The following is a 20,094-nucleotide window of genomic DNA, read 5'->3' on the forward strand; positions in this document are numbered from 1 at the left end:
CATTTTTTAATGCCTTTAAGAGTTAAGAAATACTATTAAAGTTCAAAATTCATTTTTTATGTCCATTGCCTATTGTGAAGAAGAAATAAAAAAGAAGTTTCAATTGTAAAAGTATTTAAATTAATTATTTTTTGAAAAAAAGTTCTCAGAAAATTTTTAAAAACCCAAAAGTGGGCTAAATAATGGGTTTTTTCAAAAAAATCCATTGGGTCCAATCCGGCCAACCCTGGAATCAATTGACAATGGGCTAGGTCCGAAGCAAGCCAACCAATACACAAATAAGCATTATTTGATCAAGACTTATTCAATGAGCAAAATTGTCAGTTTCACATCCAGATTTTTCAACCTTAGCCAAATACACTAAAACTTTGGGTTTAACAAACCACTGCCAACCCTAGCCCATTGCATTTGACATGATAGAATAAAAACAAAATGGTCTTTATAATTGTGACTTTTAACCAGGGTTAGAGTCAGACTGACTGTAAGGTGAGTTGGAGTCGAAAGTTTCAAAATTCTATGAGTCAGAGATTGTTCTTTTCCTTCTCCTTCGGAGTCCGTTACTCTACCAAGGCTGTGGGATAAGAGTACAGGTGCAATCTGACTGCTTTTGGGGTAAAGAAGTTCGAGGTTCTAAAACTTCAGGAGTATATATTCAGGAATTAGGTTTTTCTCTTACATTAGTCTCGTTTTTAACTACATGTTTGCATTACCAAACAATTTTGTGATTTGATTTTTCAGTAACCTCATAATTGAAATTAGCACCCAAATTTTTCATCACCTGGATATTTTATTTTAGGCATCATCATGACATCATTTAAATTCCTTTTCCTAACACTAGTTTGAATAAGTGACCACACATTTTTCGTATTTTGAATTTTGGAAAAAAAGTACAAACAAACAACTTTTTCTTACATAGTGCTTTTGCCTTTACAGTGCTATTCAAATATTTAACCCCCGAGTTCGCTGTACGGTAATAGCAAAAAAAAAAAAAAAAAAACCCCAAGGTCAGTAAACCTAATGGTTTGAACTGTCCCCTGGGATACTTTGATTTTTTTTTTTTTTTTTTTTTTTTGTCTGCTGTTAGAGATTACAGTGAAATCCCGTTACAATGAATAATGATGCATTAAAATATCCCTTTACAGCCAAATTTTCCATCCCAATTTTGAAGAATAAATCTTTCAGTCCCTTGAAGCCCATTGTAAGGGGGATTTCACTGTATTTTCTGTTGAAGTAACTACACGATAAAAATATACTTAAATGCTGTGCAACACAAATTAGGGCCGCTTCCATGAACACTTTCGACCCTGGAAAAAACCTGCTTTTCACTGCATTCCGGTTATTTGCGGGGTTTATGTGGAATCTTTCTACTCCTGCTATCTTCTGGAGTGAAAGCGGTGTTTTTACCCAAAATGAACTACGCGAAACAAGTTTGTCTACTAGTCGCTAAGGATGATGGGTAAAAATTGCTTTCTCTGGTACAATGGGAGAACCTCTTTTTACATAGAAACGGGGAACTTTTCAATTGGTTTTTTGTGGAGCAAGAGCGGGGATTTACCGGGTTGAAAAGTGTGTTATGAACGCGGCTATTTTGGCAACAAAGCTGGATATTGTATATTGCTCCATCATTTCAACATCAGTGAGTATAAGAAAAGGTTCAGTGCAGAGTTTAGAAGGGATGACAGGGTAAGTGGAAGTTTTCGATTGATAATATTCGGTTGGAGCATTGCAAATGAACTCGAAACATTTAAAATTTTCAGGGAACATCTTCTGTCCTATGATGAAGGTAGCAGAATTGACCGACCTGTAGGGCTTGCTTTGTTCGGTAAAAGCCACATGATAACAGAGCTAGCTCTCTTTGCACTATTGATATTAAATGTATTGCATCTGCACTGGCAGTAAAATGTTGGTTGGCAACACTTCACAAAACTCAAAACCAAAGTTGCTGATACTACTATAACAACAAATGTAGCAATATTTTATAGAGCCTCTGTTTACTTAGCTCATAGAAAAATATGCAAAAAAGTAAAATAATAGGAAACTGGAACATTAAAATAGAATTTTTCTTTAACAACTTTTCACAAATCTGCGATTTAACTTGTACCAAACACTTCTTCTTGAGAAGGCAAAGGAATGATACGAGGTCCAATGCGGGTCCACACGAAACCACTTTCGGGTTTAGAAGGGATGACAGGGTAAGGGGAAGTTTTCGATTGATAATATTCGGATGGAGCGTGACAAACGAACTCAAAACATTCCAATTTTCTGGGAACATCTTCTTCAGGTCCTATGATGAAGGTAGCAGGATCGAACCGACCTTTAGGGCTCGATTTCGTTGGTAGAAGCCACGTGATAACAGCGCTCTTTTCGCAGTATTGATCCTGAAGTAAGCCACGAATCTGCGCGTAGTAAACACCACCACTTTTGATGTCGACAACAGATACTATGTCGCCCACTTGGTAGTAGGTACCTTTGAAGAATAAGCTCTGCGATGTGACAGGGGTGGCGACAGATGTAGGAGCTTTGGTGCAAGTTTTTTTGAATATTGATCTCCGACTTTTGCCTTTCGGAGTACTTCCTTTTGTTAAAACTTGCTGCTTGAACTTGGAACTTTTAGCACGGGTACTTTTGCGCAGAGTGAATGGACAAGCGTTTCCATTGCTCTTATTAGAATTGATGGTTGACGATCGTACAGAGCAGGAATTGCACACAACTTCGTCTTCGTCGTTTTTTCTCCACATAGACGAAGAGGTCGTTTTGCACATAGTGCAGCGAGGTTTCAACCCGAAAGGCATTCTAAAACTAATAAACCTAACAAGAAAAGCAATTTTCCAATTTACAAACGATTAAAAACCCGTTCAAACACTAAACAATTAAACAATGTTATATTAGTTGCGTTGCTCAAATTGAAGACGGAGAGATTTAGAAGCCAGGTTTCTCCTCTTAAACAATAAAGTTCACAAATAAATGATTACGGCATCATTTTTTATTTTCGCTGATTTTCACGCATGCGCAAACTTTAACGATCAGCACAAAACTTAGCAGCTTGCATGTTATCTTTTTGATTGGTTGGCATGTTTTTATTTATTTCGGCATGGTAACTTAACTTTCCACGTTGTTTTCCAGTCCGTTTACATTACAAAATACTCAGCCTGCTTTTAGGTACATCGTGCCTGTATTTTTGCTGTTTTTCTCTTCGCACCAAAAATGTTTTGAAAATTTAAAAGCAACATACGACTCCAAAATGATGAAATATTGTTTACGATCATCTTCTTACAACCGATACTTAACATCCATTTGTTTTCCTCGACAGTACAGCGTTAGCTCGGAAGATATAGAAAAGATCAAAAAGTACAAAGAAACTGAAAAGCGGAAAGAAGAAGAAGGTCCATTATCGAAGTCATATAAAATTCTAAAAGATGAAATTTCAAGGTACAAAAAAGGGCAGCTCTCATTGCCCCCAGACAAAATTCCAAAATTTTCCGATATTGTTATTATTGGGGGTGGGATCATTGGATCCGCGATTGCATATGCTTTAAAACAAAGAGCTCCTGACAGTTTTGATCTCACAGTCATAGAACGAGACCCTAAAGTAAGTTTTAAAAATTCCATCTTATTTACTGTTATAAGTAAGGCTCCTTTATAAATGAGCAAGCTTAAGATCAGCAATTTTGGATCAGAACACTTGTTTGAGTGGTTGTATTTTCTGGCAAGTTATCGCGTTTGGTAATTATTCACTGCGAGGGATTATTAGCGACATGTGGATTGTTTATTAAATAAAGTATTATTGGCAAAACCCGAAACTTTGCTGTGGTAACCCTAGCAGTGCAACAATGAAAAATCCATCCAAAATTGCTAAACTTGAAGCTGCTCTAGTTAGAATTATCGTAGTTTCAAAATGAAAAATTAAGTGTGCCAAAATAAATTCAAATAAATTTTTTAAATGTATGTTGTTTTTATTACCTATTTATGAATTTTTTTCAAAATTTTTTCCCAGTATGCTTCATTGTCAGTATGCTGCTTCTTAGTTTCCAAGTTCTACATATTTCAAAATCTACAAAAAGCTTGAAATATCGAAATCGATATCATTTAAATTTAAATCTTCCATAGGCAAGAGTCGCCCACTTAGTCTTGCAACATGTGCAATTTTCGGGATTCGTTTAAGCCAACTTTTCTACTCCGAATTTCTGCCCTGTGTATAATTTCAGCATGCAATATTAATGACAGAAAGCCGGAGAGTCAGTTTGTAACAATCAAATCTTTGACAATCCGAGGCGACATGACTTTTGGTGAAGTTATTAGTTTTTGCTGTGTCAAAAAATAAAGCATATGTGCGAACTGTTCTATTGTGACCTTGGAGATCATTGATGGGTTAAGTTCATCTCAAAAGTATTTTGAGCTGTGGAAAATAGAACTTTGGTTTGAAGTCTCCTTTAAGGGGCTAACATTTCCAAAATTTGCATCTTTTTTGCAAGACCTCAGAGGTCTATGTCACCCTGAAATGCAATTTTCATTATGCTATACAATAAATTTTTTACCATGTTCATTTTCTACACGAACACAAGAGCATTTCATTTTTAAAAAGTAATGAATGCAGAAACGTTTTCCAAGATCCGTTTTTGTGAATAATCAATCAATTGATGGTAAGTCATCAACCTTTGAAGGTGATCAGTCAGTTTTGTGAAAATGCTGCTAATTTTATAAAATTAAGGTTTTTTTTAAGAGCACTTTTATTATACTTGGCCTGATTGTCATGCAGTAATCTGAGGCCTGCTTTTACTTATATCTCAGCAAAAAGACCACTTAGAGACTTAGGGATTTCACTAAATGATTTGCTTAATCTTAAGGTAAAACTTAACGCTGAAAAATTAATATTCTAAAATAAAATTATTATTTTGCTTAGTATGAAAAACAGTAAATTCATGTAATTTCCCCATCAAATATTTGAATATAAAATCCATTGTTACAAATTTTGTTGCCTTGTAACAATAGTGTTAATAGTAATCATAATGAAAACTTTGAGGCAAGGCTTCTCTGAAGCAAGCATGAAATGTACACTGTCAATGCTATCGTAGGATTTTTTTCCTCACCTGCACCAATGATCGATCACGGGGCTAACTTATAATAAAAATACAAAAGTGATGACCAGTAACCGGCTCTGGGCCCAGCTAGACTGGTCCTAGTATGTTGTCCATAGTCCAACTTGTATGTTGTGGAGCATAAATTAGTTTGAGAAATGTTTAGTATTTAAATGTATTAGCACACAAATAAATCCCAGAGAGGAACATGGATTAGTTTTTAGTGCCAAATACTTAAAGTTTCAGGCACGCATATAGGTTTTTCTTTCTTTTAGTATGGAGCATTTAAATGAAAAAATAAGGGGCAGTTTTGTGAGGGTAAAATTATTCTATTTCTGAAATACATTTACACTAAAAAGTAGAGACGTACCGAGTAGCACTTTGGCCGAGTACCGAGTACTCGGCCTTTCACTACTCGGCCGAGTACCGAGTTACCGAGTACTCGGCATTTCACTACTCGGCCGAGTTAACAAGTACCAATTATGTTTTAAGAAGAACCACTGACACACACGTGATCAATTTTGAACTTATTGGAATAGTAGTATAGACCTCTTTGTCCATATAAAAGTTTTTAAAACTAAATTCCTGCTGAAATTTAATTTCGCATTATTTAAAAAATTTTGTTTACGTCAAAAATTTTACAAAAAAATTATTTTTAAAATTAAAAATAAATAAATAAAAGGTATGATTGATCAAGTTGGAATTAAGACAAACTATACCAATCTATTTTAGTTCTAGTCCGCCAAACATAAATAATTTTTAAAAGCAAATGTGCAGGAACACTGCACACATGTGTTTCTGCATTAGAAGGAACGTCTTTATCGGTGCATAAAATGTGAGCTAACAAATGTTAAGACATTCGACAAAAAAATCTGACTTTTGTCGGATGCTTTTAAATCTACAAGCTCACATTTTGGAATTTCATGTAACGCCAAAACACGTGTCTGCAATGTTCCTGCACTATGCTTTTAATGTTGTTTTATTTCCCTTTTTCTTAAGCAAAGGAATTTTTAAATTTCTTATAACTAATTTTTGTTTGTAGCAAAAATCTATTTTTTATGTAAAAATTTCATATTTTCTATACTTACCTTTTTTGCACAATTTTTAATAAATAAGTTTTATTAACTTTGGGGACATTAAAAATAAAGATTTATTTCATTAAAGCATTAAAAACTTCATTATTCTCAAAATTTAAAATTGACTTGTAAAATGATTGCAGAATATTTAATATGCTTGCGCTTTTTTATAAATTTTAATATCTGTCTTGGACAATATTCAATTTTTTGCAACTACTCGGTATTGGCCGAGTATCTGATCAAAATTTGGCCGAGTACCGAGTACTCGGCAAATTGGCCGAGTATGCCGAGTACCGAGTAGTTACCGAGTACTCGGTACGTCTCTACTAAAAAGTATAAAATAACAGATTTTTTTTTAAAAAATAATTTGCACTTTTCATAATGCACTCAAAAGGACGAAATAACTTTTCTGGATCAGAAAGAACAATTTAAGAATTTTCTGTAGTTTTCAAAAATTCCAAGAAAATAATACCACAAACGAAGAAAAGTGCGGTTCTAGTCATTTAAAACCAAGCTTTCCCAATAAGAAAAATATGCATATATTTCAGCAATCAAAGTTATGATAGAAAACTAGATAATGATAAGAAATTTTCTTCATGACTTGAGCCGCACTTTTCTTCGTTTGTGGCGTCATTTTCTTGGAATTTTCGAAAACTACAGGAAATTGTACACTCTTAAATTGTACTTTCTGATCCAGAAAAGTTATTTTGTCCTTTTGAGTGCATTATGAAAAGCGCTTAGTAGAGACGTACCGAGTAGCACTTTGGCCCAGTACCAAGTACTGGACCTTTCATTACTCGGCCGAGTACCGAGTTACCGAGTACTCGGCCTTTCACTACTCGGCCGAGTACCAAGTACCAATTATGTTTTAAGAAGAACCACGGACACACAGGTGATGAATTTTGAACTTATTGGAATAGTAGTATACATCTCCTTGTCCATACAATAGTTTTTCAAACTAAATTCCTGCTGAAATGTAACTACGCATTATTTAATGTGCAACATTGTACATATTAGTGTGCTTTTATACAATACAGTTTTGGCCAGCCCTATGGCGGTTCTATCCAGTTTTGACCAGTTTTTGCTAGTGGCATGGAAAAATAGGTTTTGTCCGGCCAAAACTACAACCCTGCTGCAGACACGTGTTTCTGCGTTACAGGGAACGTCTTTTTCAGTGCATAAAATGTGAGCTAAAAAATGTAAAAACGTTCGACAAAAAAATCCGATTTTTGTCGAATGCCTTTAAATCCACAAACTCACATTTTGTGCATTGAAAAAGGAATTCCTTGTAATGCCAAAACACGTGTCTGCACTGTGCTTTTAACGTTGTTTTATTTCCTTTTATTTTTTAAGCAAAGGTATTTTTATATTTCTTATGACTAATTTTTGTATGTAGCAAAAATCCATTTTTAATATAAAAATTCCATATTTTTATATTCCTACGTACCTTTTTTGCACAATTTTTAATAAATATGTTTTATTAACTTTGGGGACAGTAAAGTAAAGATTTATTCCATTGAAGCATTACAAACTTCATTATTCTCAAAATTTGAATTTTAAATGATTGCAGAACATTATGAACATTATACATGTTTAAGCTTTTTTATAAATTTTAATATTTGTCTTGGACAAAATTCAATTTTTTGCAACTACTCGGTATTGGCCGAGTATCTGATCAAAATTTGGCCGAGTACGTAGTAGTTATCGAGTTCTCGGTGCATCTCTAGTGCTCAGTATTTTTTGAAAAGTTCTGTTATTTTCTTTTAAGCTTTGTTTTCTATTTAAAGAAAGGCATTTAAATATAATTTCTTGATGGATTCCTTTTTCAATCTTTTTTAAAAATTTATTTTTGTTCTCACATCGGTGAAACCCAGATTTCACGTTTCTCGATGGACTGTGGAAAGAAACGTAAAGTACAGGAAATACATAGAAAGCAAAAATCAAATAGAATGAAGCAAAATGTAGTAAAGATGTCTTTCAAAAGGCATAAAATACATATTTTACAAAAAAGAAGAACCTGTCATTTTAGATTACTTTAACGCAATTATTTGTCAATCCGAGCGTTTGAGTTGAAAATAGTCCATAATAGTGGTTCATCGGTCATTGACTTCAAAGTAAATGCAGCATCTTCCATTATTGTGATACTTTCCAAGTTTTTTTTCCTGGTCTTTATGAGAAAAAAAAATTCTTGCATTACTTATGACCCCTTTAACGCGATAGGGAAAGAACGGACAGGCTTTCCGGTTCTTCTTGTTCATCTTCTTCAGACGCAATATCTATAAGATCGGCTATGGATGGAGCGCTCTCATTTCTATTTTCAGAGATTAACTTGGAACAGCATGAATTAGCTTTCAAGAAGCACAAAAGGAAACTACTTATTTTAGAAAAAAAAAAATCTTTTGTTTCACTTCTGAAAGAAAACATTAATTGCAGGAAATTCCTAAGCAACAAACGTTCAATCTGGGTCAAATTAACATTATCAGTGTATACAGAAAAACTAGGACCTGAGGAAAAAAACGTGAAATGTTTTTAAAAAAAATAGATTCCATAGACGTAAAATCAGGAATATGCTGTATGAATTATCTGAAAGGCTTATTTTTAATCTCATAAAAGCCCTTTAATTTCCCAAAAGACCCCTTGCACAGTTTTGTTCACCTTAGTGAAAGATTCTAAAGTCATTAGTCAACAACATGAAGCATTTCTCTATTTTTTTCTTATCCTATTTTTTTACTTCCTTTTACAAAAAAGGAAGTATTGTATTCGCGAAAAAAATTTCACTCAAAATTCGGCCTTAATTTCCATTTTGCTCACCCTCAAATTAATGTTGAGCTTTTTTTTAACCCGACCACACGCGGATAAGTGCCTAAGAATGCAATAGGCACCCGAAATATCCATTTTGTTATTCCCGAATTAATTGCAACGACTTTCCTCGTGATGTGCGTATGTATGTCGCATAACTCAAGAACGGTATGTCCTAGAAAGTTGAAATTTGGTATGTAGACTCCTAGTGGGGTCTAGTTGTGCACCTCCCCTTTTGGTTGCATTCTGGTGTTTCTAAAAGGGTTTTTTGCCCCTTTTTGGGTGGAAATCATTGTTAATTTCGATGTAAACTGAAGTGGTGTTATAATTTGGCGATATATCGCCAGTCTCTTGGTCGCCAAGTTTTGTCTCCAACTTGGCGACAAATTCGGAGATTTTTTTAAAAAAAATCTGTTTCAATTTGGCCACTGTTGGTGATATTTAGAGAATAAACTATTGAATCATACGTCTTTATGTACGTGTGTATGTGCGTATGTATGTTGCATAACTCAAGAACGGTACGTCCTAGAAAGTTGAACTTTGGTACGTAGACTCCTAGTGGGGTCTAGTGGTGCACCTCCCTTTTTGGTTGCATTCGGGTGTTTTTAAGGGGGGTCTTTTGATCCTTTTTGGGGGGAAATCATTGTTAATTTCTATGCAAACTCAAGTGATTGTACAATTTGGCGGACACTTGGCAATATATTGCCAAGCTTTTGGTTGCCAAGTATTGTCACCAACTTGGCGATTTTTTTTTTTTTAAATCTGTTTTCCATTTGGCCATTGTTGGTGATATTTAAAGAGTTAACTATTGAATCACATTAAAACTGCCAATAATGGGGAAATAACTTTAAATTGGTGTAAAAGTAAGTTATGTGATGCATATATCAGCTCGTTTTTCTTTCAGTATACAAGGTCATCTTCTGCATTATCTGTGGGAGGAATTCGACAACAGTTTTCATTGCCAGAAAATATTCAGTTATCCATGTACAGTGCTGAATTTCTCAGGAATGTCAAGAGACACTTGAGTGTGCTTGGTGAGTTACTTGTTTTTAATATTTCTTTGCAAAATTGTAAAATTTGTTATTAGAAAGTGTGACATTGATCGATACCATTAATGATCTCCGATCTTTCTGCAGCCATTAACAAGAATTGATTTCTTTATTTCAGCTGTTTATTTGTGCTCCGTTACAAAATAATTGAATGAAGTTTACTTTTATTTCATTAAAAATTTAAAAAATGCTCCCTAAATTATATACATATGAGCTATCAGATACTATAAAATTTAACTTTGAATTGAAAATTTCTATTATTATTGTTTACTATATTTTATTGAACTTTATAATTGATAGCCTAGTAGAAATGATAGTTGAAAAATATTTAAAACAAAAGCAACAAAATTAAATTAGTAAAAGTTATTTATTTCTGTAGGGATGTCATGGCTAATTTTTGAATTAAGCTTTCAATTGGAGATGAAGCGCATAGATAATTAGAACAGTTTCTAAACATATTCATTAAATTTCAACAGTTTAGCATTTTGCTAAAGTTTTTCCCCCCCCCCCCCAATTTTAGCTTTTTTGCTAAAGGACTTATGACCCCCAGCTTAAACCCTGCAAATAACTGATAGGAATGTAAACAATGTTCTGAAACTGACTCACCAATGCTAGATGTAAGCATCAAAGAACCATGTTAGTAGAAAAACAGAGCCAGTGAAGCTAAAGCTATTTCAGTTACTTAACTACAGAAAAAGGGGGGGGGGAATGTCTTTAAAATAATATTACTAGAAAATTGCCCATCAAGGTATGATGGGGAAAATTGCTTCTACATTTAAACGAAGCCATTGCCTGTATGGTGATATTTTGATAGTTGAAATTTTAACCCTAAACTCCAGTAGATAGCATTCATTGTTGACCACTTTTACATTTCTTCATTCTCCTTAAATGAGTCTTACCAGTAGCACAGTTAAGTTACCGAATGCAGTTAGGCCTTGTCAAGCCAAAGCATTTCCCTGCATGTCAAACATTACCGAAAAATGTCATCAAATTATCATGCTATGGCACGAGTTTCATTGTTGTTGACGTCGGGAGCCTTAACTCAATCAGTGAATTGGTAATTATATCGTCACCTCTCAGAGCAACAGTAGATATCTTAAGTGTTATTTCTGGGCTTAGATATCTTACTGTTGCTCTGAGGGCACAATATATATAAGGATCTTTTAAGTGTATGTGCTCAATTTCAGTTGACACTAAATAAAAAAAAAACTGAAAATTTTTACGTTAAAATCTTTTTTTCTAGATGATGACCCCCCTGATATACAGTTTCAGCCTCATGGATACCTTTTTCTAGCATCTGAAGCAGGGGTTCAGCAAATGATTAAGAACCATGAAGTCCAGAAGTAAGGATTTTCTCATTATAAATGTTTTTTTATTTTAACATTTAAGGTAAAAGTTTTCGAATTATCTGGTAAATACTACTGTAATTGATGGGGATTCCAAATAATAATATCAATTATTTACGTTTATTTTGATAAATTTGGCTTTAATCAAATCCCTATTTTCTTTTATCTTGCAAAGTCACAAATGCTAATTTTAATTATTGTAATGTGTTTCTCGATCTTAGTCAGGTGCGTGCCTTACGTCATGAAATGACGAAGTTCCTTTTTCATTTGAATGACCGGTGTTCTAACATCGGGAAATGCGCATCTCAAATGCATGTCTTGAAATCCATGCAAATGCCTCTGGCTGGCTACATATGTTGCTTCGGTAGCTTAGTTGCTCTCTCTCTTTTAAGGCGCCGTATTTTTCTTGGTCAGCCGAATCGACTGTTTGCCGTCATGCTCTCGATTAGGGGCATTTTATAATTGTAAACTTTGTCTGCAAACCTTAAGTTAAAATTACTGGAACCTTGATTGCATAAATGACTCTTCATTAGTCATACTACAAATTTATCAATAATGGTTTTGCATGTTTTACTAAATTATCTATGCTTCGAGAGAACTCATTTTGCAATTTCATATTATATATGTAAATAGCTCGCCAAGGATATCACTGTATTATATCACCATGGAGGAAATAAAAAGACATAATTTCAACCACAGGTATTGTTTTCTGGAAAGGACTCCAATTACACTCTGCAATTCAAAAGTGCACTAATTAAATTAGTGATCAGTGTGATAACTTCGTTGATATAATCTCAACGCACAATAGAAATAGCCTTCTTTAAATTGGATAATTTTTGTACATAAGGCTTGAAGAAAAATCCCATTTTATGAGCAAATAGCTGCTTATGTAGAGTAGAATGTCAAAAATTCATACGCTGAAGTTTTAATACGCTTTTCACTCCAGGATCCCCTTACCTACCACTGTTTGTGGCTTAACTAGTTGGATGGAACTCTTGAGACAGCTCTTAATTTTTTATTCAGACCAGGAGCTAAGCAATCCCTGGTCCAGCACCCCCAGAGGTATTGTTTCACTTGGAGGACTCGCCGGTCTTGCATAATATAGACAAATGCGTGAATGGCGTTCGCAGAAACATTTTGACTCTGCAGAAATTTTTTTTTAAACTATTAACGCAATTTTTTTTAAAGAGAAATTTAAAAAAAAAATTCCAAAAGTTTCTTCCAAATATTTTTTTTGCTGTCATTCTTGCCCTTTTTTTTCCATCAAAACAATTGTTAATATGTATTTACTTTTGCAGAATTACTTAATTTTAAATGAGTAGTTTTTGTTAAATTTTTTTACTAAATCAAATACCTTCATGAAATTTTCAAGTACAAAGCAGGTAGCTCATGTTTTATCTTAGTTAACAAATAGAGAGTAGTTTAAGATCTGCATGAACTTTTTCTCTACAAAATGAAAACAAAAATAATGATCATATGATTGATATTAAGCAAAAAACAATAGTTAAGCAGTTTTCTTCAGTTGGTGAAAAATGAGCATAAATTATATGTTATTGCAAAAAAAAAAAATTTAAGTGATTTTAAGGCCCTTTTTTTTTCTTCTCTCTTTTATATTTGAATATAAACCTAATTCTTTATTCAAGGGTGAATTTGCAAAATAATTATTTGCCCAAAATTTTCCAGTTATTATTTGTCTTCACAGAAAGCTTTTAATTTTATCTAAGTCTGCGTCTTGGTGATCACAAGCATATTTAACTTCTCCCAGTCACCATTGAGGAAGACGGTGGATCTTCGATTAGCTAGGATCGAATCCGGGACCCTCCGGTCACAAGTCCAACACCTTACCGATCAGGCCACCACTGCCCCAGTTTTAATACACTAATATAGTTTTAATACACTGCTCAACAATGGCTTATGAACACATACATTTGGTACAAATACAGAGAGAAAGTAATCAAGTTCAACTTTTCTTACTATAACAAATGAAGGACTTGGGAGGTAGAAAAGAATTTCAAAGCTCTCTCAACCGAAAATCAGTGATTTTTTTAAAAAATGAGTTTAAGTATGTTTTTGCTTGCTGAAATTTATTGAACTATTTTTGTGTGTATTTTTCCGAAGTTCATTCAGTTTTCTTTATTTAATTACTGTACAATAGTTCCTCGCAGAGTACATACACCACTGTAAATGTTTTTCATTTATGTTTAAAAAAAGCAGCTTTCTGTTTGAAATCTCACAATTTCTACAAAAATAATAATAATAACAATAAAACCAGTTTCGGGCAAAAAAATTCATTGAACTGTTTACAAAAGTCACATTTTATACAAAATTAACTGTTGAGAATTAGACTAATTTGGACACTTTTTGGTATTTTAGACTAAGAAAGCTATGGTTAACTTTTCAAATATGTTTAGAAATATATTTCTGTTAAAAAGAAAAAAAAATATATGGAATGCATATATATTTTTAAATAATTAACATTTTTTATATTTTCTGCAAAAACATAACTAGTAAACTACAGTAAACAATAAGAGTTGATTTTTGTTAAATTTCAATAAAAAATGCAATTCTATGTTGTAGCCTTATGTACTGTATTATATGTAACAGTAAAACCCCTCTAAAGCATACACTAAAAGGACAAATATTTTTGTCCGTGACAGAGGCCGTGATCGTCTGCAGGAGAGAGGTTTTACTATTTTATTTGTTTCATTTGTTACATTCTTCATTTTTTACTCTCAACTTAAATATTTTTTTAACGTACACTTTTTAATGTCTCCATAAGTTTTTTATTTACTAGTTTTTTAAATTATATATAATCAACGTTGTTTTAATAACCAATGCTATTTTATCAAGTTACATTACATCATGTTGCATTTCTAACCCTTAGTAGATGCACTAATGACTGCAAACTCTCGGATTCATCATTGCCACAAAATTTTCCACTAAGACATATCCTTTTTTGAATTCAACATGAGGAAAACAACTTGCTATTGTTTCAGTTTTAATCCCCCTCCAAACGTACTTTACACAGCTGATTGTATCTAAAACATCTTTTGAGCAATCTAGTTTTAGTATACTTCGACTTGTTGATCAAATGCGGTAAATCGAGGATGTTTTGTAGCATTAAATTTCGGTGTTCATAAATTGTGCTCGAAAGAAAAACCAAAAGATTTAAACATTTGGTAAATTTTAGTACGGTCTGTCGGGGTAATTTGGGTTAAAAAAAAACCTACTTTGGACTTTCCCGTCCTGTAATAAATTTGTATTTACAGATTTTTTTTTTCCTTGTTTAAGCTTAACATTATGACTTTCCAGAATAGTTTTCTACATATTACATGTTAATAGACCCATTTGCATATAAATGGCAAACATAAGTTTGACTATACCCAAATTACCCCATGGATGAGGGAATTAGGTATAGTGATGCTTAAAGAGCAAAGCATGGTTTCAATAACAGTCTTACTTAATTTTTTCAAACCTAGGTTGAATGTAGGTACAATAGAAATAATGGGATAGTATTGTAACGGATTCGGTGCAGCTTCAACTTTCTTGAAAGGACGACACAGTTCTTGAGAAAAACACAAGAGCTTTATTTACGCTATGTACAAGAAAGAGCGTCAACAACTGCTAAATTAATCATCAGCAATTAAACAATTATCACACAACACCATAAACTCAACGTTTACACATGTATTTACTTCCAAATACGAAAACAACACAGCGAAATGCCTCGCAATAAACAGAGCTAATACACTCTCGGTACAAATTCTCAATCGAAACTAACTTTTTATCCATCGCTAACGGCTTATATACACACCGAAAAGAAATCTCTCAAATATTCCACAAGCTTCTGGAAAATAGTAGACCGTTATCAAATTTTATCAATGAACAAAAAGGAAATAGGGGGGTCGTATACTTTAGCCATATGAAAAGGGGTTGTATATTCATTACGGGAAACTATTTACAGGTTACGTTACTACAATAATTACTATTTACAGGATTTGTAACATTGCCCCCTTCCTAAGGACTGCACGTCCCGGGCAGTACAATCCCCAGAAAGGGTGCCAAACTTCTATCACAAGTTTACAAATATACACATTAATTAATAACTAACAGATACAGAAAACACAATAATAACAAGAAATATTACTAAACATTAAAAGCAAAAATTATCTACAACTTTTATGTTATCAACCATAGTTGTTTACGTAATACTCATGAACTATGGCCATAGTATGGGGCTAACCGATCATAATGTACAACCCTAGGTTTTGCATTAGGTGATTTTTGGATCCTCACTACGACGTCATTTAGTCGGTTAAGGACTTTGTAGGGTCCATCCCAATGCGACTGCAATTTGGGTGACAGACCTTTCCGTCGGATGGGATTCCATAACCAAACCTTGTCGCCTTCGTTGAATTCATGTCCAGTAGACCTTGTGTCGTATCGGGTCTTCATCTTCCCCGCCGCGATGTTGATTCGCTCTCGTGCGAAGTTATGAACGTCTTCCAGCCGGGCCTGGAGATCCTGGATGTACTCCTCAGGCGATGAAGGCGCATCCGGAGGACGACCGAAGACGAGATCACAAGGTAGCCGAAGCTCTCGTCCGAAGAGCATCTGAGATGGGGCATATCCGGTAGTCTCGTGGACAGCACTGCGGTAGGCCAGCAGGAACAAAGGTAGCTTCTTGTCCCAATCCTGTTGATTTCTGGATACCATAAGCGAGAGATTATTCAGGATTGTGCGGTTAAATCTCTCCACCATGCCGTCCGATTGTGGGTGTAGTGGTGTTGTCCTAGTTTTCTCAATTCCGAAAATTTGACATAGTCCCTTAAACACAGCAGAAATGAAATTCCTCCCTTGATCGGAATGAATCTGCAAAGGTGTTCCATATCTCGAGATCCAATGTTGGACTAGAGTCTCTGCTACGGTGGTAGCCTCTTGATCTGGAATGGGATATGCTTCCAGCCATTTGGTGAAGTAGTCGATGGAAACAAGAATGTATTTGTTCCCATCAGCAGTTCTTGGTAGAGGACCCAGGATGTCGATCCCAATTCGTTCGAAAGGAGCTCCAACGTTGTACAGATGTAGCTTCCCTCTGCTTCTTTTCTTCGGTCCTTTACGAGCAGCACAGGCGTCACAAGAATGGCACCACTTCTCCACGTCATCCTTCGCCTTGCTCCAGAAGAAGCGCTCCCGAACTTTATTGAGGGTTTTCAAGACACCAAAATGTCCTCCAATCGCACTACTATGTATTTCTTTCAGAACATCTGAAATCCTTGATCGGGGAAGCAGTAACTGCCACCTAGATGTTTTGCCGTCATCAGATTCCCATTTTCGGTACAGTACGCCGTTCCGCAAATGGAGTGAGTTCCATAAAGCCCAGTATCTTTTTGTTGGTGGACTGAAGATGGAAACGTCCTGCCAGCTAGGGCGTCGACTGTCACTTTCCATGAACTCCAAAATTGGTTTTATGTCGGGGTCTTCAAGTTGATCTTTTCGAACTTGGTCATCACTCCATGGATCAGGTTCTGATGATGTTGGAGTCACTGTCACCTGATAGGCAGTAGGGCTAGTCGTTCCATACTGTTTCTCGATTCGGGAACAATAGTGGCAGTTCTCAGGACAGGGTCTCCTTGATAAAGCGTCAGCATTACCGTGAGACAACCCTTTTCTGTGCTTGATCTCCATGTCATATTCCTGGAGCCGCTGTATCCACCTGGCTATCTGGCCTTCTGGATTCTTGAAGTTCAAAAGCCAAGTTAACGAGGCATGATCTGTCCGAAGCAGAAATTTTCGACCATAGAGGTAATGATGGAAGTGTTCTACAGCTTTCATTATGGCCAGTAACTCCTTTCTGGTGACGCAGTAATTTCACTCCGACTTTGATAAGCATTTGCTCCAGTAAGCGATGACATGTTCATTTCCGTCAATTTCTTGGGATAAAACAGCTCCGATGCCCTCGTTGCTTGCATCAGTGTCCAGGATGAAGGATTTTTCAGGCTGAGGATAGGCGTTGATGTTAAAGCCTCCTTCAGTCGTAGAAATGCATCTTCGCATTCCTTGGACCATTCAAACTTTTGCTTGCTCTCCATCAGCTTATGCAAAGGTCGTGCAATGTTGGAAAAACCCTTAACAAACTTCCTGTAGTACGTGCAGAGCCCCAGGAAACTTCGCAGCTGATGGATGTTTTCGGGACGACTCCAACTCTTGACCGCAGATACCTTTTCTGGATCGGTTTGTACACCCTCAGAAGAGATGATGTGACCAAGGTAGTTCACTTCTCGGCGGAACAAATTACATTTGGACGGGCTTAACTTCAGATTGGCTTCCTTAAGTTTTTGCAACACCTTCCTAAGATTAGCCAGATGTTCATCGAAGCTGCGTCCCACGATGATGATATCGTCTAAGTAGACCAGACAGGATTCGTAGGAAAGTCGTCTTAACACTGTCTCCATAAGACGCTCGAACGTAGCTGGTGCATTGCAGAGGCCGAAGGGCATCACTTTAAACTGCCATAAGCCTTGTCCAGTTGTAAACGCTGTGTTCTCTCGGTCATCAGGGTGTATCTCAACCTGCTAGTAGCCGCTCTTCAAGTCCAGGGTCGAAAACCACTTGTGTCCGGAAAGAGTGTCCAAAGTGTCGTCTATCCGTGGAAGAGGGTAACTGTCTTTCTTGGTGATTTCATTCAGCTGTCGGTAATCGACACAAAATCTTGTGGAGCCATCTTTCTTTCGGACCAAGACGATGGGAGAGCCCCAAGGACTGGACGAGGGTTCGATGACATCATTCTCCTGCATCTCTTTCAGGAGGGTCTCAACCTCTTCCTTCTTGGCGAACGGTAGTCGTCTTGGATGCTGTTTAATAGGGGAGTGTTCTCCAGTGTAAATCCTATGCTGCATTAAATTCGTACGGCCAACATCCTCCGATGTAGATGAAAACAGATGCTTGAAGTCGTCCACCAATTGTTCCGCAGCAGTTCTTTGATCTTTCGATAATGACGCACTCCCAATTAACTTCGATGTCAAGGACCCAGAAGACACAGTCTCGGGGAAATTGAATCTTCTAATGATGCAGTTTACTGGAGTACAAGTTGCCAACACTTCACCCTTTCGGATATTCCTTGGCCTTTCACTCACGTTGGCAACTCTCACAGGAATTACATCCTTAGAAAGGTCCACAAGCGTCGATGCTACCAGCACTCCTTTTAGGTTATTGTTTAGGTTAGGGTATTCAATGAGGCCGAATCTAAAGCTGTTGTTTTCTTCAATGGAGCCAGGTATCAATGATTCTGACCTTGAGGGAATCGATAAATCTGTTTGGGCTATTATTTGATGAGCGGATTTTACATCACTTTCTGCGGGGAAAACGGCTATGTCTTCTCTCGTCGAGTGCAGCTCATTAGTCTTGAAGTCGAGGTTGAAGTCATACTTCTTTAAAAAGTCCAATCCGAGAATGAAGGGGTCCGTGATATCAGCAACGAATGCCGTATGATGATAAGTGGCATTTCCAAACACAATTTCTAAGTTTACTTTACCTTCAATCTCGCTCTTGTCACCTGTCACAGTTTGGAGGGTAACACAGGGCGGCGTCCATAGAATGTTGAGTCCAAATTGACGAGCCACATCTGTTCTAATGATTGTAACATGGGCTCCAGTGTCAATAATCAGTTCGCAGGGAAACCCGTTTACATATGCGTAAACAAACAGTCCATTACTGCCGCCACTCGTCGATGAAATCTGGAAAACTTTAAGATGGGGCTCATTCCAATTTGGCGACCTCCGCCCCGCGAGATTGCCATGGCTTAGTTTTCCTGGACCTGAAAGGGAGAGGTGCTCCTCCCTCTGGTTTTTTGGCGAGCTTCACAGTTTCTTCGTAAGTGACCCTCGCCGCTGCATTTCCAGCACTTAATTGGTTGTCGATTTTGGTCCTTGGGAGCCGAAATCCTTTTTAGGGTTCCTGCAATTTCTTTCATTTGCTTTTCAAGTTCATCAAAACGTGACGAAACCGGATCAAGCTCATCAGTTTTCACGCCGCGGATTGAATGGCGATCCTTGCGGGTTGCTTGCTGAGCGGCCTCCAACTTCATCGCATACACAACAGCAGAATTCAGGTCTTTGACATCCGCCATCCGTAGCGCTTTCTGGATTTCCGGATCTCGAACCCCGTCGATGTAGTAATTGAGTGCCAGGTTGTCTCGAACATCCGCAGGACAGTCGCAAAAAGCAAGATGAGACAGTCTCTCGATGTCCGCCGCAAGCTTTTGCAGGGTTTCCCCGGTTTTCTGGAAACGGGACTTCAACTGGAGTCGGCCGAAATCTTTCTGGCACTTCTCACCGAAGCGAAGCTCCAACGCAGATGTGAGGGCGGCGAAATCCAGGCGCTGGCCGTCCGGAAGGGTTTGAAGAATGTCCGCTGCGTCACCTCTCAGGGATGCTGCAAGATGGCAGGCCTTGGTAGCAGAGTCCCATCCGTTCGCTTCCGCCACTATCATGAATTGAGTTTTGTAAACCTGCCACGAAGTTTTCCCATCATATGTGGCAAGTATAATGGACGGTCGAGCAACCGATGTGGGAGCGCCAAACTGTACAGAGCAGCTTTCCGCGGTCGCCAATCTCCTTTCCAGGTCTTTAAAGATGTCTTCTTTAAGTTGATGAAATTTTCTATCTTCTTCTTCCAATTTATTTTCTACAGCATTGCATCGGCCTTCAACGGTACTCAATTTTTTTTCAAATTTCTCTTCGATTTTATT

At 36.5% G+C, this 20,094-nt stretch overlaps 2 protein-coding genes across 2 annotated transcripts in view; one reads left to right on the plus strand and one right to left on the minus strand.

The window, feature by feature from the left end:
• Positions 1 to 1,920: 1,920 nt before the first annotated feature.
• On the minus strand, positions 1,921 to 2,838 carry LOC129229768 (GATA zinc finger domain-containing protein 1-like). Its single transcript, XM_054864141.1, has one exon. The coding sequence runs from the start codon at positions 2,790 to 2,792 to the stop codon at positions 2,091 to 2,093; it is 702 nt and encodes a 233-aa protein (XP_054720116.1). The 5' UTR covers positions 2,793 to 2,838; the 3' UTR covers positions 1,921 to 2,090.
• A 262-nt stretch (positions 2,839 to 3,100) lies between these two features.
• LOC129229575 (FAD-dependent oxidoreductase domain-containing protein 1-like) overlaps positions 3,101 to 20,094 on the plus strand; it is a 38,441-nt gene continuing 21,447 nt past the window's right edge. The window contains exons 1-3 of the mRNA XM_054863910.1: positions 3,101 to 3,589; positions 9,855 to 9,984; positions 11,243 to 11,342. Of these exons, the coding sequence (XP_054719885.1) occupies positions 3,242 to 3,589; positions 9,855 to 9,984; positions 11,243 to 11,342 (578 nt within the window). The 5' untranslated portion in view covers positions 3,101 to 3,241. The remainder of the gene's footprint in view (positions 3,590 to 9,854; positions 9,985 to 11,242; positions 11,343 to 20,094) is intronic.

The sequence above is a fragment of the Uloborus diversus genome, chromosome 9 (assembly GCF_026930045.1).
Source record: "Uloborus diversus isolate 005 chromosome 9, Udiv.v.3.1, whole genome shotgun sequence".
Taxonomy (NCBI): domain Eukaryota; kingdom Metazoa; phylum Arthropoda; class Arachnida; order Araneae; family Uloboridae; genus Uloborus; species Uloborus diversus.